Below are 26,082 nucleotides of genomic sequence, written 5' to 3'. Positions count from 1 at the left end.
CTTTGCAAGTCTCAAAAGTATTTCCAAGTGCTAGACGTGAAGTTACACCCACAAAGTTTATACAGAATGACAACATTTGTCCCCATCGTGGTTAAAATTTAACCAAAAACCGTAATTGAACTACAATGAAATGTCTTCTATGCATTCTGCTTTATTTCAGCTTGCTTTCTTTACAACAAATATACTTCATGAAAAACTGCAAAACAATAGGATTGCTAATAAAGCAAAAAATTAACATTTCATCAAAAAATGCCACATGAATACATTCATACAGATGAGTCACTTCATCAGCAAGAGAGCACGCGCTGAAATTGTTTACAATTAGCACTCTAGATGTGGTTTCCCATTTCTCCCTACATCTTTGGTGGCTTCAGCAAATTTTTTCCTGTCACTCCTACAACATGCCTAAATGCACTAGGAAGCCTTTCAACAGTTAGATATACTTCTAAAATTCTGAGGGGGAAAAAACCCACTACATTTTGAAGAGTTCCTTAATTCTATGTTGTCACTGCCTAATTTCCCTCAACAAAGTGCAACAGAAATAAAAAATTCGTAACTGAATGTGTTTTCCTGGCACAGTGAAAGTAAAGAACCTGTACAGATTTCTAAGAAGCTTAAGGATCAGCAGGCACCTGAGCTGACTCTAGCTCAGCAGGAATAAAGGAAAACAATCTACTCTCAACAACCCACTCAAAACTCATTCACACAGAAAGGGAAAGTAGCCCATGAGGTGTTTCTGCTTTGACACACATAAAAGTACCTTGGTCTTAGTCATGAATGTCACAACTTTGACATTAATGCTGCTTCACCTTCTAAAAGAAAGGAATGCTTATGCTTAATACCAAAACATATTTTATTACTCCTTATAGCATTAATAGATAGAAAGTAGGAGAGTCAGATAAATCTGGATATGAATTTGGATATGAATTTGGAAAATGTTCTGAACTCCCATATTTTTGCCCCTCTCCTAGTAATTTTATGTAAATTTGAATGACAACATTAAAATGCAAAGTTTAGGAATAAGCTACCTCATGACAATATTTTTTTTTCACTCTTATTAAAAAAAAGTGGGGTTTTTTTCAGATATTCATTGTAACATACTAGCTCTTAGAAAGTACTACCAGGGAAGAAATTTCAGGACACAAGAACTCAGGACACAAAAAGTCACAGAAGTACTGCCAAAAGTCTATGGCCCTGAAAACCCCTAATAACATGAAATATCAACAGTGTTCCAATGACTCCAGCTGTAGTCAGCCAACTGCCTAATCACTAATCCATAATCAAAAAAACACTCATGCAAGATTTAGCTTAAAATTTTGGAAAGCAGAAAATCCCAAGATGAAGTAAGTAACCTGCAAGTTGTCTCAGTATTTCTCCAACAGCCTGTGCTGTACTGCTGGGGGGCAGCAACCCAGGACAGGCTAAGGAGAGTTTATTGAAATAAAACCAGAAACTGTTCAGCTATTCAACAGGATTGTAAGTAAATCCATTTTTAAGACACTCTGCTTTGAAAGTCTGATGGCTCTATGTGGCTCCTAGCTTTTGTGGTAAAAATTTTCACAAGTAACATTCACTTCCAAAATAGCCACAGGACTGGCACAGATGCTGTACTTAAATAATTTACTTAGTTTTTCTCCTACTCACACAGTCCCAATGTGACTCAATGACAGACTAAACACTTGTCAAACACATGTTTATAAGATGTGTGCAATTTTTAGTTCAACTAAATAGGTCACAGTCACAGGGTAATAAACTACAGATACCTCATACCAGCCAATTCCCTATTAGTATATTCTAGAAATTTGTTCTGAAATTTTAATATCTCAGGACAAATGAATGCTAAGCAATCTTTGTAGAAAATACCAATAAGAGGTAGCAGCTCTAAAATAGTATTTATAAAAACTAAGGTAGGTGGGTGATGCATCCAAAGAGCTCCAGCAGCACTATGGGGCAGAACTGGGATCTCAGGTGCTGCTTTTTGTTTACTCTCAGAACACAAAAGTCTCTGTTAAAAGACACAAGAGTCTTTTACCATGAACAGAAATCTAAATGTATTAGTGCCATTGCTTGTTTGATCACTATACAAGAAAGACTTGAGCTTATTTCTTAAGTAACAAAAATTACTTAAGTAACTAAAGACCTAAATTATTTAAGTAACTAAATTTCATCTGTTATTTGAAAAGGAGAGACAGAATTTACATTTTACTTTACAATATGGCCAGCAAAACTTTACCTAAAAATCTTCTCCATTCTCTTTCTGGTCAGAAAGAAAACTAAAATTTCATATACATCATCACAGCAACAAAATACAGCCATAAAACACATAATCACAATCCCTTTGTTACCCTCATGTGAATAAAGCAGGTTTTTTGGGGTTATTTGGGGTTTTTTTTTTTAAATGATGAATGTGCATACAGCTATGTGGAAAACTATACCATGATTACAACTTTCTACAGACCTACACATTTCATATAATCTTCCATGAAAAAAATACATGAAAAGGAAATATGTTCTACCAAAGATTAGGGCATTTGATAGAAAGTAAAAACAATTCACTTAATACTCTTTTTAAGAATCAACAAGTCTTCTGTGCTACCACCCAGCTGCATAAAATACACAGCATCTACCTGAGCTTGCTCAAAGACACACAAATGTCACTTTGAAAGCTGAAAAATGCTGGAAATATGGAGAACGAGAAATACAACATTTTTTGCAAGCAGGGATCCCTAATTTAACAGAAAATACATTAAAGACTTCCAAAGGGGATTTCTATAGTCCTTTGTAAAAGACAAGTCCACATACAATTGTGTCCTACTAGGAGAGATTAAAGCTGCAGTTGAACACACAAAAAAACCTGCAACTCCTGAATTTCCTGGAGAACAGGCACCACGCCCATGGGATGCCTGCACCAGTGGGATGCCCATCCACCAACACTCCTTGGGATTATCTAACCCAGGGCTTCCTTCTTCCTTCCCTCTGCTGGCAGCAGGGTTGTGAATGCTGGACAGGCTCCTCACTGCAGTAACAGTGAGAATAAACCTGCTGAGCTGACAAGAACATGTTCCACAGGACACCCAGATCCACAAGAGAACACCTGTCTAAAACAAAACTTTAAATGCTCCTTATAAAACAAATATATATATATGTATACAAACCTCTGCTTCCAGCAGGCAGATGTGAGTGTTCATCTGACCACAGGGAGAATGTTATTAATACACAGACAAGCCCATGTTCTCAACAGTGAAAATCCCTCAGATCTATTCCTAATGAGTGAGAGGAATATACCCTGAACTTCCCACTTGGCCAATTTGAGTGCTGTCAAATCTGTGCCATATTCAGTATGTAATTCTAAAGGAAAGAAAACAGCAGGTCAGCAATACAAAATAAACAGGCCAGTGTGATGAAGACCATCACCATGAAGTGCAGTCCTGGTTCTCAGCCACTGAAACACAGCCTTGCAATGCCACAGGAGAGCTGCTGAACACAGGGCATAAACATACACTGAACACTGCCCCACATTTAAGGGAAAGAAAGGGCTGTGTGCCAAACTCAGATTAATCACCTAGTTTCTGGAGGCAGACTAATTCAAATCAATCAAAATAACATACAGAGAGAGACCACATCAAAGCTGTAGCAGAGCAAACCAGAGCAAGAGGGACAAAAGACAATCTAAGTGTATCAGTTTGACCAGCTCCTACTGAAATTTGCTACACCTTATAACAAAAGGATTGTTACTGGTTAGAGCACTGGAAGATACAAATAACAGATTGCTGATAACTGTCAAGAGCCCATTCTTTGCCATTCCCACTTAAATGGGCGCCTCCAAGAGAAATAAAAAATTGCCAAGTCCTACCTGATTTTTCTCAGTTCAATTTTTTTGTCTGTTCAGTTACTTTGTTCCAAAAGACATTACATAGATGTAAATACACGTATACAAAATTGGTACTTAAAGTAAAAAAAAATCCTGTCTGACAAATATTATTTTCCAAGAAGTTTACAAGCAAGATGCAAAAAAGCCTCCATATGTCTAAGTTATCAATTTAAAATTAAAAGTTCTAGTTGAGAGCTGAAGCTTTATAAAAACAGAAGTTGAAAATATACAATTTCTCCTTCCAAGACAGAGAATCACTTCTTGTCAAGAGATTCTTGGAACCTGAGCATGACAGGATCTACAAGTCATCCCATCTCCAGGTACACTAAACTGCTGGTTTTACTGAAGTTATACTGTGCTTTGTTCCTCTACCAGAATATAGAATAAGCAAGCCAAGTACAGCAGAAAGGCACAAAGGTAATTTTGAAAATGAAAAAAAAATCAAAAATGGGAGGGGGTTATATACATACAATCATTATACACATATTTACAAGGAAACCGAATATTGGAAAATAAACGCCCCCCCCCCCCCATTATTTTGATGAAATTTATTTTCCTCTTAAAGCAATACTAAAAAGTACCTGTATTACAATGTCTCTTGGAAAAGACACAAAATAAAAACAATTTTAAACCAGGGAAGAGGAGTAAAACCAGAAATGGCCATCCTGGAAAAAGCAGAAAATTAAGTGTGGTGAATTCTGCTTTTCATTCAAAAAAACCTGTTCTGATTACCAGTACAGAATATGAAGTCATGCTGCATATGAAGGACTTGAATTTTTCATTAAATCTGTGAAAGGCAGAGCAGACCAATTCACGTTCATGTACAGATTCAGGCACTGGATCTCAAGAGAGCAAAAAGCTCTCACCTGTGTAATAACCTCACATATATAAAGGTCCACAGAGCATAAGGTCAAGTCACTAATGGGTGATTTTCCTTTAAATATGTACCATCATCAGAAACATTTCAACAGACACAGAGGTGGGATTTTTCACACTTTTATTTTATTGTTTATACACACAATTTAAGATGTCTTTATCTGTCATTCTTACCTTCACATGCTAAAAGAGAAGGTCAGAGTCTAAACGGGCAAACTATGAAACCACCAGACTTTACATCAGACAGAAATTCCTAACTTCTGCTTCCTCAGATGGTAAAAATTACTGTAAATTAACAGAGCTGAAAGAAATGACACTCAGGAAATAACACACCAGCAACCCTGGGAGGCTTAAGAGAGCTGTATCCATTTATAGCAGAATGCCTGAAGAGATCATTATATTATCTATGTTGATCTTCTGTATCTCACAGAACATCTGAAACGTTTCCTCGCCCAGCCTATAATAAGCCCTGTAATTAGGCTGCAGTGTTCTAACACAGAAAAACCCCAAGCTGCTCTATATGCAGCAGACCACCACAAAGGCCACGTCATATGCAGCAGAGGGGAACTAATTATTGGCAAATTTAGGCTTCATGATCCCACCAAGCAGTTTTTACACTGTTGCTGCATATGAATTCCTCTGCAGCACTCTTCTGACCAATTTTATTTTGAGGACTTGAACAAAGTCAAGCAACCAAACATTCATGAAAGACAGCTTCCCATACTGCTTCAAGCAGCTACAGCAAAACATATACAACTGCTTTGAGCACTACAAAACATATAAAACTCTGAGACATTTAAATCCAGTTTATTTAGCACCCAACTCAATATAAATTAGAGGCAGTTTATACTGTCTTAGAGTATCCCATAGAGAGGATTTGACTTGAAGACTTCTAACTGGGGGTAAGTAATCTTTTAAAGTTCAAAAATAGGAAGCTGATGTTTCAGTTCTAAACTGAAAAGAAAAAGGAATTCTTTTTAAATCTTAATTAAAAACAAAAGTAACTATTAGAAAAACTAAACCCAGAAAGGAGAGCCTTACACTTAACCCAGGTTTAGCTTTGTTTAAAGGTAAAACCAAGTTTCTGTCCAAAAGATACAGAACATAGTAACAGTAATAGGAAAGATCCTGGTGACATTTTAACCCTTAATACTAAATTCTAGCAAGACCGGGGAAAAAAATGCAGGGACAAAGTAAGCAGCAGGAATACTTCTTCAGTGCAAACAAAGTAATCCTTAGAGAAGCTGACACAAACACACAGTACTTGAACAATGTAAGGAACTTGTTTTGTGAACCCAATAACCTCTGCTGTCTCTGTGCTTTCTGATGTACTTCTCTGTCAGCCCATGTCAGTACCTACTTCTCTGTTTCTGTTTGGGATCCTTCTGCTTTCCAGCTCACCAGGGCTCCTTCTTTTGGTTGTTTTGGCTGAAGTCCCAGAGAAATAACAACACCCTTGAGCTGAGTGTCAGAGAGTTCAAGAAGCAACAGGTGCCCAAGGGAATCTTCAACCTGGGTCTTTAGCACAGCCTCCGATAATGCATGACTTTTTTTCCCCAAACAGGAACATGGAATTGAGATACAGACAGGCTGAGTGAAAAGCAAGAGTAAACAATCTCTTTGAGACAAGAACTTCCTTATGTTTTTGGTTTTTCCCTCTTTTGCTGCAGGAGTGCCCCTGAACTTTGGTTGATGACATCCAAATGGGATCTGCTTAGTTTTCTACTTTTTAGTCTGGGTGCCTCACAGAAGATTTCCTCATCAAATACTGACTTCTGATTTAACTTCCAACGTCACAAAAGTAAAGGAATGGACATTTAAAAGCCTCTGAATCAGATGCAGAAAACGAAGTGAAATTAGAGAACACAGAAATTGTGTTCTTCCCATTTACCTAACACTGGGGGCCAAAGGATGGCAGAGGAGCCCTTACCAAAATCATCATTACTTCACTACTGTCTTCAAGAACTGTGAACCAAGTTCTTCCAGTTTGGTTTTCCTTAGAAATCAAAAAAAAGTTTTGATCTGAGTTGAACGACATATTTAGTGCCAAACTAAAGGATTTCTTTAGTTTTTCATCTCAGCTAAAAAAAAACCCAAGACCTCTTGGTTGAATTAAAACAAACCCTACCCAATTCCTAGGCACTGAATATGTACTTGACTACTGAATTTAAGGTCTTAAAAAAACCCAACAAAAAAAAAAAAAAAACAACCCAACAAAACCCCCAAAAAAACGAAACAAAAGAAAAAAACCCAATAAACCCACCACATGTGGATCGTGTACTTTTAATTCCAAAATAAAAAATGCTACATTTCTCTCAAGTCATGAGCCTTTCCTCAAGTTGTTCTGAAATGCTAAAAACCCTTGCCTAACAGAGACAGTTGATTCTCTCACATCCCAGGAACTCCTTTTCTTCACTCTTCTCTTCCTTCATTCTTTTGTTTCTACCTCCTTGTTAGATTAGCAGTATTTGACTTTCACTCCCACTCCTTTTTTTACAAGGCTGCTTTGAATAAAAATGAGCCAGTGTCCTGTTAATGACAGACCCTTAGGGCATCTCCTTCACTTACAGTCTCCTCAACATTATTTTTTTTCTACAACTTACCATTTCCTTTCCATAGACATACCTCTCATTCATCTTCTGCCTAGTTTCAAAAATCATGTACCTTCCTCAAGTACCTCTCGCATTCCTAATGTTCTACCCTTTCTTACTTTCCTTATGCCCTTTTTAAGCTTGCACATTTGGGTCATTACTTCTTTCCTCTCTATATTCTACTTCTAGTTCATCTAGTAATCACTAATAAAATTAGGTATTTAAAGGTGTTCTCATAGCTTTAAAAACTTCCCTCTGCTTTCTGCTCATTCTGGAGTCTCAGAAGAGACTTATTTGTTCTGGCCATTTTTCATGGCACTTCTCTCATCCAACCCAGCCTGTTGGCCATTTGTTGTAATGCACACAATTTACAAATCCCCCAAAACCACATTCAACAGATCTAATGGATTGTATTGGGAACTTCACAACCTGAACAGAATGCACAAGGCTACTCCTTGCCTTCCAGTAAACACTTGGCATTTTTCAAAAGAGCTCATGCCATGTCACTACAAACTACTATGACAAAAGGTGTTTTAACTCCAGCACTCAACACACATCTGGGTTTTCTGTTTGAAGGCACTGATGACAGACACTCCATTCTGCTCACTGGTGTCTTACTCCTGCTCATACCTTGACATGGTGCAAAATAAAGATTGTGTTCATTTTAATATGTAGTTTCAAGTGTTGGGAGTTTGTACTGGTTTTTTGCAATAGGTTACAGTTCAAACTATATCCGTAGCCAATTTTGGAAATTTAATTTTCTTCATAATAAATTTCTGATATTTTGGACTGGTCCAAAGGTCACTCATTTGGAAAAGAGAAAGAAAGAAAAAAAAAAAAAACTGAAGAAATCAAATGTTTTACAGTTAAAAGGAAGACCACTTGCTTTTTAATTATGTTTGCTGTAGTTTACACTTCTAAACCTTAAGAAATTGGATTAATAGTTTCTTTATTTACTAATCCTATGAAGAGTCTTAAAACACCTAAGACTATTTTGCTTGGTTTTATTGGTTTCCTCCTACTTGTCTGCACATTGAACCTTGTGGCAAAATAGATGAGAGGCTTTTTCAGGATGAGTGTTTGCTGGGTATTTTGCTTGTACTTAATGGTCTCTGGATAGCACCAAATCTAAATAAAGTTATGGCTTTAATCATCTGACTCAATCCTGCACAACCACCAACAACAGAAGAACAACAATCCTAATTTTAAATTAAAAGCACATGAAAATTTGAAAAAGTTGTTTTATCTTCCCTTTCTTCCACAGGAATCTAAATCCTCAAAACCCATGAGTGTACACACAGGTCTTCTTCTAAAAACACTACCCTTCCTAACACTCCTTACACAAGGAAGCCAAGAGGAAACTAAACACAATATGAAACATGGCTTTAGAGGACATGAAAGAAATGAAAAAATCCTGAAGACAATCACAGCAGAGCAAGGTTTGTTCATCTCAGGATCACATTTACTTGGAGATGAGGCTTCAACAGACCAGAAGCAGTCTGCACATAACAGCCTGTTTGTCCCAGCCACGAGACACCCCCAAATTTGAAATAAAGCTACCAGCTGTCTTAGCAAGATGCCATGTCACTGTTATGTGGGGTTGATCTATGAAGTCATTTTCTTAGAATACTTACCACTAAATCCCAGTTATTTTGTTCAAGCAACGTTATAGCTTCATCAATATTTTCAATACCAGTACATGCCTAAAAATAAAAAGAAGCAGTAAAGAGAATTAAAAGCATTGATCAAAATCAGGGTATTAATACTTATAATTCAATTAATTTCAGCAGGATGACAGGAAAAGTATAGGTTTTCCCTTTCTGTTACAAAAGGGTAATCCAGAAATCAGACTTCAAGTTTTAAACATCAAACATTTAGATATAATTCCCTGTTCCATCAAAGGACTCTTGTGTAACCTTGAGCAAGCCACCTAGGGAAGCAAGACCAAGTAGTTATTTGTAAAATTAGGACAACAGAGCTGTCCCATAAAGGTGTTTTACCTTCAAAACTATGAAGCACTCTTCACTCTTCAACACTACTTTAAAAGGGAGCACAAAAACCCCTGTACTCTGGCTTTACCTAGTTCAAGAAATCTAACACAATAGCATTTTTAAGGTAGTGTTAACCCTCATAAAACTGTATTTTGAACTGAGTTTAATTGCAAACACAAGAGCACCTCTATTCAGCAAAAACTGAGATGCAGCAACCTGCTGCCTTTTTTTGATACCCAAACCTTTTCAACTATTTAACTTCAGCAGGCAGAGCACTGCTATTCATTCTGCCACAAATTTGCCACCATTCACCATTCACATTGAAGCATATCAGATCTATTTTACCAAAAGAGAAAAAAGGAAACAGCTAAGTTTCTTTCTGGAATTTATCTTTCATCCTAACTGTATTCAAACACACAAGAGTTCAGACTTTTACAAGATCTGAAACATGACTGTGTTCCTTCTGCTCTACCACACAGTTATATAAAACTGTGGTATATAAAACTGCATCCAAAAAAAAAAAAAAAAACCAAACCTTTTAACAGAAACAACACAGAGCTAGATAGCAGCAGCAAACAGATCAGTTTTCCTGATTCCCTTTATGTTGTAAGAGAAGAAGAAGGCTAAGCAGACACTTTTTTCCTACCAAGACACAAAGAGCCATCAGGTCATATATTTCCTATGGTCTTTTTTTTCCAATTTACAACCATGAAAACATGAAGAAGAAATCATGAAGAAATTCAAGGCAAATTCTCTCTTCCTAAATTCAACCCTGAAAAAAAATCCACATTTACAAAGCACTACATGCAGTATGTCAAAACAAAATGGACCAGTCTGAAGGACCACAAGATGAAATTATGGAGAATTTTGCCTGCAGAGGGGAGGCAGCAGTTTCTACTGGTGCACAGTGCTCTCATCACCACATCGATCCTCTGCAACAAGACAAAATTTCTTCCACTTCAGAGCATGCTGTGTTAATGCTAAATTTCACCCACTTCACATTGGGAGTGCTAAAAAATACCACTTTGCTCCTCAGAAGCATCATTTTGCCTTTTTTTCCATTATTTCTTGCAGTTATTTCTGAAGTTAAAAATGGAACAAAACTTCAACACAATCCCCAGCAAACGCTTATACATTTATAGACACTTATACCAGGTAGGTTTGCAGAGAACAGGGCTTGAGCTTGTCATTTCTGAAATCACAGGATGGTTCATACTCCCATCAACCTGCCACGGGAACTGATGTCAACACATCTGCTGCAAAAAATCCTCCTTTGAGAAAAAGCTCTGCAGAAGTCTGAGATTCTCTTTACATTCAAGTGAAATACACTTAATCTGATCATTACAGAAATAGTTACTATTTCTCATTAGTCAGCCCTGCAAAATCTGCATGATCTTTTTAAGAACTACCTTGTATTCCAACCTACAATAAAAACTTGACCAACAATGTGTTGTTTGCACCCTGGGCTGTGCTGATGAAGCTGAGGAGATGGTACCTACAATACAGGATTTAACACTGGTTTTAGCTGTCCCCTCTTTTTATCAATCCTGCAGCTCTGCTCTGACTTGCCACTGTGTTCTCTTAGCCCATACTAACTGCAAATCAATTCAGCTCACTTTGGCATACTCTCATTTTGAGATAAACTAAACAAAATTAGCTTATCCTTCTGCCAGAGCACACAGTGAAAGGAGTTAGCTCATCCCAGTGAGGGCAGAGTAATTAAACAGCTCATTCACCTGGTGTCTGCATCCTTCCTGAATCATCTTTCTGGTGATTTACAAGGTAAAACAGAAGCCTGCTCTTGGTCACTTAGCAATGCAGAGTCACTGGGTAACAAGAACAGGCAGGTGTAAACACCAGCTGAAAATAAAGATCACCAAAATTCTTAATAGCCAAGACAAGCAATTTTAGTTAAAATCTTTGCACCATTCTTATACTCCTTTCTAATATTCAATTTTGAGGAGTTCTTAAACAAAGATTTCACTTTCCAGATGGATCATTTTTGCTAGCTGCCAATAAAACAGAAAACAAACATTTCAGAATTGCACCAGGAAAGAATGAGTGCTACTTATCAATGTAACCATAAAAGAGACACTCCCAGATCTTCAACACACCGTTCATGTCAGAGTTGCAGCAAATTAAGATTATTTAGAATCTTATTATATTGCACTATTTCAATATTCAAACACTACATACTACAACATACAAACCCTTGCATCAAGTCAAAAGCCATCAGTGAGACCAAAAACCCCCAGCAACCAAAAACTAAAGCTGCTTCCTTGTAGCTGCATCATGTCATGCAAGCTAAAGAAAATCATCTGGTTTGCATGTCTTTGATTTTCCCTAAGAAATTCAGCACACAAGACAAGCAGTCCCTCAATGGCAAGCCTGACATGATGTCAAAGGCTCTGTGGTGACAGATCAGTCCCAGAACAACCTGGCTGCTCCTGCCTTTGTTTTCTTTAGGGAAAGGCACACAGGAAACCAGCAGGTTCTGTGAGCAACAGAAGTAACAAAGTCTGGTTCCTCACGGGTTTGCCTCTCATCCCTAATTGCAAGGACTGATTTCAGCTTTTCCTATGGCTGGAATATTTATAAGAGCTTCTTCTAATGGACTACTTCCCATATTACCTGCCTGTATTTTCATTATATTTGGAATAGTTTCATTAGTACAAGTCCAAGGGACACCTGGCACCTTAGGGCTCTATGCCTCACTTGTCTAGAAAGGCACACTAGAATCACAGGGTTTAATTATTTACAATATATAAAGATTTTTTCCTCATGTTTATTCCTTTTATTCCACCCAAGCAATAAACAAAAAACAAACAAAAATTTAATGGGAAAAAGAAAGTTAAATTTGTTCAGAAACAGAAGTGAAAAAACCTTAAAAACATAGCACAGCAGATGAGCCATAAAGATGCAAAAATGCATCTCTGAGCAAGTAAAGAGACGGGCTGAGGAGACTTTTTTTATTATTCACAGATTTTTATTCAGCTTTATGTTCATGAAGCCTGCTTAACAGAAGGTATTAAATATTTTAAAAGAAAATTCCTACCTGAATACTACTAAATCTTGTTTCAGTGAACAACCAGCACATCCTCTAAGTCATCAAAAGATGAAAGGAACAAACCACCACAGAAAAGGTAAAACCTTGAAGACTCACTGATTTGTAAACCTTTACACATCAGAAAGAAACCAAAGAATTTTTTTTGGGAGGACAAAGGAGAAGAAAAGGTAGAACAAGTTCCTCCTCCTCCCTGCATTTCCTGTAGATCTAGGATATCATTTTCAGCCTTCACAGCAGCTCCAGAGATTTTGCAGTCACTTCTGTGCTTTTCCAGACCACACAAGAGGAAAATGAATGTGAAGATGACAAAACTATTGTTGTGTGCTGAATACATAATCAGATTCTGAAGATAAAGTTACTGAATGTTAAAACAACTTTCTTTGCATCCTGCTTTTCCAGGGCAGGTAAATGTTTCCACCAGGCAGACTGAAATTTTCACATAATAAAATTTCAGTGCTCTCCAAATTTTTTTTCCAGGTAGCTTCATATCCCCACAGCAATGGAGACCTTACCCTTGGAATGTTTCACAGGTAAACATTAAGGTGCTATCCTTGCACAGTAACATGAACCTTAATAAAAGAAGCAAAGCAGTAAGTGAGGAAACAATTCAATAGGAAAGAAGTTGTGAGGGCAGACAGACTCCAAGGCATGAGACAAACCTAAGAGCTGCTTCCAGAAAGCTGTAATGCAGGATGACAGACTGGCTCTTCTAAATCCCTTGCAGGGCGGTCTGACCCAACAGCTGTAACAGCTGGATGTGGGGTTTGAGACCCTCTGTGACACCCCACCCCACCAGCCCAGGCTCCAGCCCTCTTCCACAGCCCAGGGAGCAGCTGCCTTCCCCATCTGGCAGCAGCTGCCCCCCAGCATCTGCTGCAGGGATGCTGCAGTTGTTCCATGGCAGAGCTGCAAGGGCCAACTGCTGCTGCCAGCACAGAGTGGGGCTGCTCCTGCAGGGCTGCTCCTGCAGCAGGGCTGGAGAGCAGCAGCAGCTGCTGACACACCCACAGCCTCACATGCTGCCCCCCTGCACAGGAGCTGGCAGCACAAGGCAATGGGCAGCAAGGCAGGAGGTCTCTCACTTGGGCCACCATTCCCCTCCTGGCCAAGGCAAACTGCAGCAGGCAAAGTATCCAAAAGGCCACATGTGGCCTAACTGCAGCAGCTGGATATGGAGGACTAAGTTTCAACGTTCCTTTTGAACAATTCCATATTTCCTTTGGATACTAACAGTAGCTGTATTCTCTCCAAAAAGGGACCTTTTAACCCAAACTAGGCCTAGAACATTTTGTACAATAGGTTCAGGCCCATTAAAACCAGGGCTGTAATTCACAAACAGCTGTGAATTACCACTCACTCCTGTAACAGTCAGATGAAAAATAAAATAATCTGTAGCTCAGTCCATCATTTCAATGTTTAGCCAAATGCTACAATGCCCAAAGAAACAACTGCAGGAGGGCACCAAAAGATTCAACAGGATTGCCTAGGAAGAAAAGCTTTCACCCTCTGGGATCTCCTACAAAAGCTTAGGAAGTCAGCACTAACACACCTGCAAGTGCACAGACAACACCCTAGGAAGTGCTTACTTTTGAAAGCACCAAATAAATTTTTATCTCTAGAGAGAGCACAGCAACTAGAGTTAACTCTATTCCATAAAGATATATGAGGTTTTCAAGAGACATAAAAAATGCTGCCAAAGAACATATATTGTCAAAAATCAATTCACTATCCCTTGGGTAACTTACTCTTCAAAAATTGAGAGAGACTAAGAGCATGAAAAACTCTTTGAGTCTGGCCACAAACCTGCTCAGAAGGACAGCTGAATTACCCAGATCAGCAGCTTAAAAACAACAAACCACTCAGAGCTGTTCTGAGTAGCATTTGAGCTATAGCAAAGGATATTACCTATCTCCTTGCATATTTCCTGGGTAAAAGAACCAAGATTTACCTTACTGCTTTATTCACCTCTTCAATTACAACCAGACAGTTCACAGACACACTTCATCTCCCTGCTAGGTTTTGCATAACTCCAAAGACAGGGAGTCTACAGCCTCTCTGGGCATTTTGTTCCAGTGCTTTACCACCTTCACTGAGAACTGTTTTTCCTTATATTTAATTATATTTTCCTAAGCTGTAACCTATATCCACTGTCTCTCACCTTCAGACTCCAACTGCAAGAGAAATTTGATTCTGTATTGTGTTATCACCCACTGAGACAGGAACTAGATCCTCCTGCAGCCTCCTCTCCCAGGCTACACAAAGCCAGCTCCCATAACATCACCTTTCACACAAAAATGCTCCAGCCTCCTCCCTTCCTAGGTAACCCTTCACTGGACTTGCTCTGCTTTGTCAATGGAGTGACTGATAGCAGTGGTCTCACCTGTACAATGAGAAAGAATGGCCTCCCTCAGGCTCCTGGAACATTTGTACAGCCCACTAAGTGGCTACTACTACTACTTCTAGAAAAATCCTTAAGCATTCCTAACAAAAATCAGGTTTCTGGATGTAAGATTTTTAAACAATCCAGTCCTGAGTTTCCTCTTTCTAGAGTCAAGCATAGGACTTCACTTCTTTTTCCCATCCATTATGAGAAAAATGGCAGAGTAATCAAGGATAATTATCAAGTCTATAAAGAACCAAGGCTAGCTCCAGATTGTATCAGCTAGAAGTCCACTCAAACCACTCAAAAGATTCATGATACTAATTCACCCCTGACATGTTAATAAATCAGAATTTTTTTTTTAAATTCACACATACACTGTTGCACTGGTGATTACTTCAAAGCTACTGAAACAAAGTGTAACACTTCTTCCCCCAGAACGGGTAAGGTTAAGCCAATATGCCTAGCCAAGCAAGTAAAGGCTTTAGTGCCATAATATCAAATTTAAGATGCTTGTGGGACTCCCTTCTGGGCTATCAAGAGATGCAGCACATTCAGACACTCACAACTTAGATTTTTTGGTACCTCAGTTCTTCTCATTCCAGAGTCCCACCAGTATCAGGATCACCTCCACAGACTTCATCAGCTCCACCCCTCTGTGGCACCCCTGCTCATTCTAACCCTGCAACAACCCTACCAGTGTATCAAGACTGTTCTTAATATGAGTCATCCGTGGTTATTAAATTAACTTTTACTTCTGTTTCAGACAAACACTTAAAAAACAACATCCAGGCATATCAACCAAGACACAGACTGAAAGGTCACCCACTGCAAGCATCTAACTGAAGAGATAAGAATGCTTCTCTGGTTTTTTTTCATAACTCAGAAGATCACCTGGTAAAAATTAAGCAGATTCACCAGCTATTCATTTAGCAAAAACAAGCTAATTGACTTACCAGCACCAGAAATCAAGTAAGGGTTTTAGGCAAATACGCCAGAAAAAAGTTTGCCCAATGCATTTCAACTCCCACACCCAACTATTTACAAATTTCATCATTCTCCTATTTGAGCATCCCCTTAAGCAAAGTGAGGTGGGGAGGGAAGAGTGGAGAAGGAAAAATAATATTTATGAAGGTCACAGAAGACATTTCAACCTGTAGCTACCAAGCAGACTGGAGTGAACTTTGCCCACACTCTGAGATGACTGCAAGCCTTCCAAACAAAGCAAGCTGGGGACAAAGTCTAAACTGGTAGCATGAAGCTCTAACCACTTCTCAGCAGAACTAACTAACTCAGCACCACACTAACCACGTTCAAATGGATTCCAGCAGACTGTGAACTCTCTCAAGACTCTGGAGCAAATTCTGATTCCAGAATACCACGAAGGCAGATCCCTAGGAAGCCCATGAGCTGAGCCAAGACATGAACTCAAGCCTCCCAAGCCCCATGCTAACACTCCAGTGTTTAAGCCACACACGTTACATACAAAGAGCAGTGGTCAAACCGAATTAAAACACAAACCAAAAGTCAGTACCCATTAATTAGTACCCTATGCTACCAAACCCATTTGTCTTTCCTGAGGACTGAAGACAGCCTTTACCCAACAATTACAAACATGTTTTAGTTAAGATTATCCCAAAGTTTCTGTGTTTGTTTAATACTTTTATTAAGTATGTCAGTGAAGGCAAAACCCCAAGGTTTCCTGAATCATTTTGCCCTTACAGTATCACATAAGAAAAACTGATGGAAAAAAAGAAAATAATTGCATGGGTCAAACAAATGCTTGCTGCACATTTGCACTCATCTCCTTTCTCCTCATTATCTCAAAAGCAGCAGAATTTTAAAAACAATTCAACAATAAATAAAAACCACTTTCTAGATAAGCACACAAAGGAAGAGTACTGATTCATACAAAAGAATATTTTAGTCAGCATTTCACAAACACTCTTTTTAATTTTTTGTGAAGAACAGGACAGCAAGGAACAGACATACTCTTCAAAACCTGGAAAAGTCACTGGCATGATTTAACTCCAGCCAGCAGCCAAGCCCCATGGAACTGTTCACTCACGGCCCCAGCAGTGGAACCAGGTAGAGAATCAGAAGGGTAAAAGCTGGAAAACTCAGTTTGAGATAAAGACAGCTTAATAGGGAAAGCAAAAGCCACCCACACAAGCAAAGCAACACAAATAAATAATTCTCTGCTCCCCATGGGCTGGCAGGTGTTCAGCCACCTCCAGGACAACGGGGTCCCACCACGTGTAGTGGTAACTTGGGAGGACAAACACTCTGAAGATCATTTCTTCCACTTTCTTCCCCTCACTTCACACACCAAGCACGATGTCATATGGTCTGGAAAATCCCTTTGGTCAGTTTGGGTCCCCTGTCCCAGCTGTGTCTCCTCCCCACTTCCTGTGCACCCCCAGCCCCCTTCCCAGTGTAGTGGTACAAGAAGCAGAAAAAGCCTTGGCTCTGAGCAAACTCTGCTCAGCAATAACGAAAACATCTCCTTATTATCAACTCTGTGTTCAGCACAAATCCAAAGCAGAGCCCCATAACAGCCACTGGGAAGAAAATTAACTCTACCCCAGCCAAAACCAACAGGCAGCCAGAGCAGGGAAACAGCAGCACATTCAAACTCCAAGCACAGGTCATACAAACAGCACAGGCCAACAAGGGCTGAAAAGAAAAAACCCCAAGAAACAGCTTTCTAAAGGCATTAATATTATATAAGCTTTTAAAAGCATCAGGCAAGAAAGCCTGACAGGAAGTCAGTGGGACCAAAGGAAGAAAACAGTAAAGAAGTATTCAAAGAAGGTAAGGGCATATTAGAAAGGCTACATGAATTCTGTGCACTGATACCTACTACTGAGGAACTTCAGGACCATTCTGTAACACAGCTGATCTGTACAGAAAACACTCTCATCCTAAAATGTCAGCAGAGACAGCCAGAGCAAACCACTAGGTTTGTGAGAGTCCCCAGAACTCTAAAGGAACTTAAATACAAGTTTTTCACAGGAGACTTCTCTTTAAATCAGTTTGATTAAAGGTGAAATCAACACCACATTCCCACAGTGTTGTGGTGCAAACCAGAAGGGGTTAATATTTCTACAGTTCAAATTTGACTTCTGTACTAATAAGAAACAGCAGAAATTCCAATAAATTACATAGAATAGGCTTAGTATGGACATTTATATGACACACTGAGGAAAAGTCAACACAGCTTCTATGGAGCAAACTCACATATCACAAAACTACTCAAATGTCTCTCAAGAACTCAGACAGTTGAAGAACACAAGACTAACTCAAGCTGGCACAGTTTATTTCCAAAGTTTTACAACAAACCCCATCATCAAGCTTTCAAAATGCTGACTTCCAGAAACTAGGATGAGGCAAACCCATCCACATTCTGTTTTTTCAGCTCTTTCCTAAGGACCAGCCACTGCTGTAGAAAAGACATTAGGTCAGCTGGGTCTTCGATCTGAGCTGATATGGCACCTTTGGTATTTGCTCACACAAACAACCTGACCTTTAGGAAAAAAAAAAAAAAAAACCTATAGAAGTGACTCAGTTTCAGTGTTCTTGTCTTTACAAATTGTTTTCTGCAACAGTTAAAAATGAAACTTATATAAAATAACCCAAGGGCTAACGTATTCTGTTCTAGTTTCAAAATGTCTCTTTAGAACTTCAGCTTTAATGAATTATCTTTTGAAAGCATTAACTACTGCTGTGGAACAAAGACCTGCCCAACCAGTCAGACATAGAGGACCAGTAGATGACTATTTCAATAGACCAAACAACATGTCATGCACACATGAGGGCTTTGATTTCCTCTTGGAGCAGTTTCTTTTTACAATTGCACATTAACTAGTCAACTCTAAAAAATGGGCTTAATTAGTAGGTATCAATCCAGCCAGTAAGCATGTCATTTCCTTTCATCCAAATAATGAAGGACGAGTAAAATGTTAGGTACTTCCCCAGGCCTTTTATTCCAGTTCCTACAGTAGTTAAAGGAAAGGACTCATCTAATGGCTGCCCCACATATGCACATATTTATTCACTGACTAGAAAAATATGAGATCCTATCAAAGATATGCCATGTAGTTCCTCTAAAAAGCTACCTTCTGCTTCTAGTATGGAAGTGTGTGAAAACTAGGCTTGCAATGGTAACTGAACCATAAGAACTGCCCAAATACAAAGGAAAACTCTACCCTTTCAGGCTTTCCAGCTCCAACACAATATTCTCAAGATGGGAAATTCTCAAGGCCCCTTAAGACATGTAGCAAATGGCTCAAATGCTCATCCTCTCCCACACCTCCTTCCACACAGAAATATGAACTCAGTAAGTGTAAAGTTTACAGTAATTGATCCTTGCTTACCAAGATATATTAGCCATGTGGTATTTTCAATATGACAAACAATTTTCACAGTATCTTTCAATGAAAGCCCACTCCTAACCTTTGGGAGTACATATAATTATTAATTTCAATATTATAATTAGTACTGGTTGTCATGGCATTTGAAAAAGGATCCTACAGCTACCACCTCTCAATCTGTTTCAGTGACCTACTAACCCAAATACCTATATGAATGGGGTGATGGAAATGGTGACATGACTACTATGATGTGAAGAGTCTTTTCAAGGTAATTGAACGAAAAAACCAGAACAAACCTCTTTCTAAAGACAAACTGGTGCTCCAGTGGTAAATTATTCAGGTTCCCACAGCAGGGGTGTAATGCACACAAATCATAGTCAAAGTAGCCTCTTTCTTTTCTATAAATGTCAGTTAGTATTTCTAATTATCTACCCTTACATCAGAGAAATTAACTGGTTTTTCCATGAAGAGCTATCAATGGGAATATCCAAGTTATGTTTCTAAAAGGACACCACTCTTACTCCAACTTCTCATTTGTGACTCTGGAACCCACTTCACCTTCAGTTTAAAGCCCAGTAAATCAAACTAGCCTTGTTCTGATGAACCTGAACTTTGGGATGACAACTGAGCCTAAACATATCTAAAGAAATGAAACTCCAAAAACCCACAAGGAATAAATTAATAGAAGTGATGGCAGAAGTGACTGGCAGCAGACAGTGAAAATGGCAATAACCAAGCTAGAACACACTAAGCATGCAGTATGTTTTTATCATGTCTCTTGGCCCTAGGGCCATTTACAGCAAACAAAACCAACTGTGTTCCAAACCAAGAGGTCCAGCTACCAGTTTCAAATGTGTTACTGACTGGGTAATGCACAAAATTATAATGTGATAAAATCCAACAAGGATTAAAAGGAATTCTAATCAAAATGCAAATTAAGAGGCCTCACAAGTACGAACTTCAACATCCTACAGTGTCCTAAAGGCCTCTTTTTCTACACTGAAAAACAGTCCTGTTATCTATTTTAAATTTTAACTAAAGATGCAATAACCTATATCCATTAAAACAGGTCAGGTGAAGCAGTGCAGAGCATCTGGGCACCTGACTATTAGAAACCCAGCAGAGCCCACCTTTAACTAAAGACACCCAGCAGGAGGTGTGATTAAACAAACCTGTCCATCCCAAACTCTGATTGCCAATCTCTAGAGTTCTGGATTTCCTTCCAGCTACTGTGGAGAGATCTGCAGAGCTCACTTCAGCACCCACTGCACTCTGCATTCTACAGAGAGGCCACACTAAAGAGAGGTTTTGTTTTGAGTAAGACTGAGGTTTAAGCTCAGACAGATCTGAACAAATGTACACCCAGGTATATAATGAGATCTTCTGATGAAAACGTAGGCCTCCAAGAACATTAAATCTTTGGAAAGCATCCTCCAGCTCATGTTTAAACTTTGACTGGAACTCTCTTCAGCAACAACCTTTTGTTGAGGGCCTTGCTCCAAATTCCCAAACACTCCACTGAAAGCCTGCAAAGGAAGCAAGAAGAGCCCTTTCTGCCCCAGCACCTCAATGACAAAACATGTCTTTTTCTTTCAGAAATCAGTATTAAGGACATCCACTTTGAGATTTGCTCAGAACCCACAGTGAGTGGTTTATCCTTACAGAAATGTTTGAAACACTTTTAAGCCCCCACCCTAAGTCACAGTTCAGGGCCAGAATCAAGGGTACTGACTTGAAGCTATTCCTGTATCTGCCTACCTTTTCCACCCATCAAATCTTTATACTGGCAATAAATTAAAATGACAGAAAACCTCAGCCACCATGCCAACAAGCACAGAGGAAAGCAAAGCTCACTTAGCACCCTTAAAAAAAAAATACAAATGTCAATTCTACACACAGACTGTTGGACAGTGAAAACTGCTCACAACTGAGATAATCTTCTACACAGCTGAAGCAGACAGGAACAAAAAAAAAAACCAAACCAAACCAAACACTTTATCTTGTCAGTTATTTAACAGCACTGTGTTAACCTCCAGGTGAAAAGATTCTCCAGTTTCTTTAATTTCTGCCATTCCAGAAGGAAACAAGTAGATTGAATTGCAACTAAATCTTCAAAAACAAAACAAAAAGTAATAAACTGATATATTACTCTCATGGTCAATTTTATAATTTAAAAAACAATCATTTAGCATGCTTTCTCACTTTGCTGCAACTGATGGCAATGAGGCTCTTCCTTCCAAATTCCCCCTTGCTCCTCCCACAAACCTGTTTCTATGAAAGAGATTGATACAAAGTTGAAGTTTGAAAAAAAAAGACCCTTTTATACACAAGTGTGTGAATCATACAAAAGTAGTCTATTATCCACTTTTTTTAAAAATTGGAAAAGGAAAAAAAAAGCACATACCTTGGTTTCACAATGAACATAGATGAAAGAGGGAAGAAGAAAACTACTAGAAATCCTTTGCCTCAATGAAAGCAAGGATTTTTGAGTTCTGTCATTTCACGCTGAAATCCCCCCAACCCTGACCAAATCCTGACCATTATTTGGTCAATGAAAAATGTGAATTCTTTGAAAATCCTGAAGCTCCAGAGTACCAGATATTCTTGTAATACATGGACACACAGGAGCTGGCAACCCCACAACACTGCAACCCTTAGGACCATTCCATATTTAGGATGTTGTGAGGACAAGCACACAGCCTGAATGAAGTGGTCCTATAGGTGGACATAACTTACGAGAACAGAAAGATGTTCTTGCTAATTTTAGTTCCAATCCTAAGTGAAGCTGTAAAAACAAAAGCAAAAGTGCTAGTGTGCAAAAACATCAATATCTGACACTTCTGCAAATACTCAAAGTTAAACTTTGGGAATGAAGACCAATCTATGTCAATTAAATGAAGATGTGTGCAAGTAAATTTTACAATTTAAAAAAAAAAAAAAAATCTGTTTTCTTTATAGTGAAAAGTAGAGCCCAAACTGCAAGAGATCGTGACTGTATTTGTACCATGTGAGCAGCTGGGTATCCCACTGAAGATGGAAGCACACTTTGCAGTTAAACGCAACAAACAACAGAAGAGTTGTTAAAAATTTGGTAGAAATTAAATGCCCTTATTTCCCCCAGTATGTGAAGTATGTTGCAGCATCACTTACCAAGTCACATGCAGCTACCTTTCTGAAGAATTTATGCTACTAAAACAAGCTGTTGTGCTTTTTCCTATGGAGTTTTTCCTTTGTGCCAATGACACTTTGTGGAGAAGTTCTGAATTGCATTTAGTAAAAAAAGCTAAAACTTCTTTGTGCACTGAACTCCACATCAGCTACTTCCACTGAAAACAATCAGGCTACTCATGTACAAAGCAAAGCTTCTGCATAATCTTTCCTAAGTGTGGGCCTAAGAAGGAAAAGTTAGGCAGGTTGCTTATACAGCCCACATGCATGAATACGTATTTTGTGCTCCCTGGGTAGCACACAGTAGCCTCATTAAAAAGGAGAGGAAAAGAAAATAATTATAAACCACACAGAACAGGCTTAAATTGTTTTGAGACATTAGGCAAAAATATTTTGGTAGATCACTCACTGTGCCTTACTCTATACTTAAAATATTTCATAAAATTCCATGGGTTTATGTATACATATGTATATGTATGTGTATATATATATATATATATATATATATGCAAAATACTTTTTAAAAAGAAATAATTCTCTTTCATACCTGTAAATGCAGAAGTAACCTGTTACTACAATCAGAGCTAAACAGAAAGAAATAAATGCAATACAAGTTCCTGCTCTAGCTGAAACCCAAGGCAAAATCCCTAATAACTCTGGAAGACACTAAATAAATCCATGAAGGCTTCACAAAAGCATCAAGCATCAGTACAATTATGATTTTTTTTTTTAATGGGGAGAGAAAATCCTTTCAAGTTTCAGAAGTTTAAAGACCACTACTCTATCCCCCTTAAACACAACTTGGGAAAAGCGAGGGTGAAATGGGGATGGAAGTTTCCCTCCCCATTTAATTCACCAAAGATTAGCTGAACTAAACTACAAAGAATTGCTTTTGAAATTTTCACTGTGTGCACCATTCTTTAATAAGACACCTCACATAAACATAGAAGATGGCAGCAGAACTCTAAGAAATATATTTATTAATTAAAAGGTACAGAAAATATAGAAGGGAAAATCATGCAGAATTACTTTGCACATAATGTTTTATTCTCCATTTTAAATTCTTAGTGAATGAGTTGCAAATTCCACCAAGTATTTAAAAGACCCAAAAACCTTTACTGTTTTGTAACAGTCCAGAGATACAAGGCCTAAAAATGACTGACATTGTCCTTTACTAATCTGATTCTTTAACAGCATGACAATTAACAGTTCAGTACTTCAAAATCAGGTGGACACTTGATATAATCTTAAAAAGAAATACAATTAGACAGGAAAACAAAGCTGTCTGCTGAAATACAAGAGGAAAATGTTTGAGTTCTTTTTAAGTAAGGATTAGTATATGATAAAATATTTCCTGTGTCCTAGGTTCAGACACATCATGTCATCCACCCTTGATCTAAAACTGGCTTCTGTGACTCCACCACCCACCTGCACGTTTGCAATGATACTTACTTGTCTTCATGGTACCAAACACTGCAGTTGCTCTCATACTTTTATTAATGGTTTCAAAATCCAAGCACAACAATACTGCAAAATAGCAAAAAACACCTGCAAAGTGTAAATATGTATTGAAAATTCTAATAAATAATCTTATGTTCACCAGCCACTAATTTCATCTTCTGGGATTCCTGATTGTAAGTTCAGGTAATAATGTGGGATCCCATAAGAATCTGTTCCCACTGGTATGAAAGCAGAATCGGGGTGCCAGTTTCCTTTCACACAGTGTGCTGTTCCTGGAGAAACTCCTTTGTGAAATCCCAGCCCTAAAATTGGGATGTCATCCCTTAGATACACAAAAGTACCTCCAAGTACAACAAAGTAGTGTCAATACAGTAACATTTGGTAAGCATTTTAATGAATACAGGTGTAAGATATTGGGGTACAGGAGGGGATGACAGTTCCCTGTTACCAGCTGGGAGCTCCAGGAGTTACATCAGTGAGATACCAGGTACCTTTTGCAACAGAGGAATTGCTTAATTACATAATACACAGGAATTACTGTGCACACCACAGTCACCCTACCTGTAGCTCCAAAGAAACACAAACACGGAGAATGAATTGGAGGGATTACTTTTTTTTTTTCTTCTCAACTAAACAAAATAATTTCACTGCTAACAGTCTTTTAAGAAGCTGAACATACATATGGCAGTTTTACAAATCAATCCAAGAATATCCAGGTGCCTACCCATGTAAGAACAACCACTGTAAATGGACAGAGCTTAAAAAAAACCCAGATGGATTAAAAAGCAAATATTAAAAAAGTATATTCAAATATTATCTGATTCCCTTCCCCCATGTGTTTGGCTCCCCCCACTATTTGAAATGCAGGTATCCTCCACTTTTTTACTTGGTCTTAGGAAAACAATATAAACCAAGCAATATATGCTCCTAAACACATCACTTTCACTTACAGAAGGACTTTATTCTGGGGATAAGATTTAGAAGTCTGAAATTAAATAACAACCCTTTTGTAGAGAGCAGGAAAGGTAACAAACAACTTTGGAGAGGATATTCCTCCCTTCTGCACAAACACGCTGCTGTTTGGAACGGGGTGGGAAGAGTTTTACCGTCATCACAACAGTCATAGGCTGAGGCAACCATGGAGTTTAGTGTTGATGCTGGAATGGAAACACCTCTGTTCAGCACTAATCTGTAGTACCAGCAAGTGATTCACTACAAACACTGTGACAAATCATGTGGACTGGTGAGTTTTGTATCCTCCCTGGCATCTGCCTCTTCCAAGTGAGCTGCCTCACAGCTGTCCCAGGGCCTGGGTGGTTGCAGAGGGTAGGAACAAGCGAAGTGGATGAAAAAGCTTTATTTTATTAATTAAAAATGAAACTCTCTAAGTTAAAGAAGACATTTTGTTCACGCACCTTGAGAGAAGAGGGCAAAAGCTCCCCATTTTTGACAAACAAAAAAGAAGGAAAGCGAGAGCGGAGGCTTCAGAGGGTGGGCTTCACACCCACCAGCCCGGACCTCCCCACAAAGAACAAGCAGCACAGCAACGAGGAGAAAGAGAAAAGCAGCGAGAGGCCACGGCTGTGTGGCGGCGGCTTGAAATTTACCTGGAAATCAGCCAATATCATTTCTCGGTCCATGTTGGACGCCATTGCAGCCAGCTGCGTCCCGGCTCTGCTCGGACCCGCGCACCTGGAGCCGCTGCCGCGGGGAGGACGGGGCAGGGTGGGAGCTCAGGAGCTCATGGAGGCGCCGCGCTGCGCTCGGGCTCCCGCGGCGCCCCCGGGCTGCCCCTCCCGGGGCCGAGCAGGGGAGGAGGCAGGAGAGCGGCGGGCCGGGCGCGGGGCCGGGAGCGGGCAGCGCTGCCTCAGCCGCTGGCCCGGGAAGGAGGAGGAGGAGGAGGAGGAGGAGGAGAAGAAGGAGGAGGAGGAGGAGGAGGCAGCGCCGCTCCCCGCCTGCCTCCACAGCGCCTGTGTCGCACATTTTGCCTGTCATTGAGGTCGCAAAGAGGCGCTTTGCGGCCGCCACGTGACTGCCCGCCTGTCAAGCGCTCCCGGAGCCGGGGGCGGGACCGCGCCGAGCCGAGCGGGGACCGAGAACGGGACCCGGCGGCACCGGAGCGCAGCGGGGAGCCCCGGCCCGGCGGGAGCTGCCGCAGCGGGACCGCGGGGCGGTCAGATCCTCACGTTCTGTGCCAGGGGTTAGGGCTCCCCGGGCCCGGCCGCGGCGCGAGGTGCCCCGGCTGGGCTCCGCCGCCGGCTGCGGCCTAACGGGTCTGAGGGGAGCTGGCTGCAGCCGTCCCCG

The 26,082-nt window shown here is 39.6% G+C and overlaps 1 protein-coding gene across 1 annotated transcript in view; it reads right to left on the bottom strand.

The window, feature by feature from the left end:
- FAF1 (Fas associated factor 1) overlaps nucleotides 1-25,656 on the bottom strand; it is a 152,522-nt gene extending 126,866 nt beyond the window's left edge. Inside the window, exons 1-2 of the mRNA XM_059853849.1 lie at nucleotides 25,386-25,656; nucleotides 8,973-9,041 (exon numbers count right to left, since the gene is read on the bottom strand). Of these exons, the coding sequence (XP_059709832.1) occupies nucleotides 8,973-9,041; nucleotides 25,386-25,430 (114 nt within the window). The 5' untranslated portion in view covers nucleotides 25,431-25,656. The remainder of the gene's footprint in view (nucleotides 1-8,972; nucleotides 9,042-25,385) is intronic.
- Between the last annotated feature and the right edge of the window lie 426 nt (nucleotides 25,657-26,082).

The sequence above is a fragment of the Haemorhous mexicanus genome, chromosome 9 (assembly GCF_027477595.1).
Source record: "Haemorhous mexicanus isolate bHaeMex1 chromosome 9, bHaeMex1.pri, whole genome shotgun sequence".
Taxonomy (NCBI): Eukaryota; Metazoa; Chordata; class Aves; order Passeriformes; family Fringillidae; genus Haemorhous; species Haemorhous mexicanus.
The sequence above is the reverse complement of the archived record's forward strand: the minus strand, read 5'-3'. Positions and strand labels throughout refer to the sequence as shown.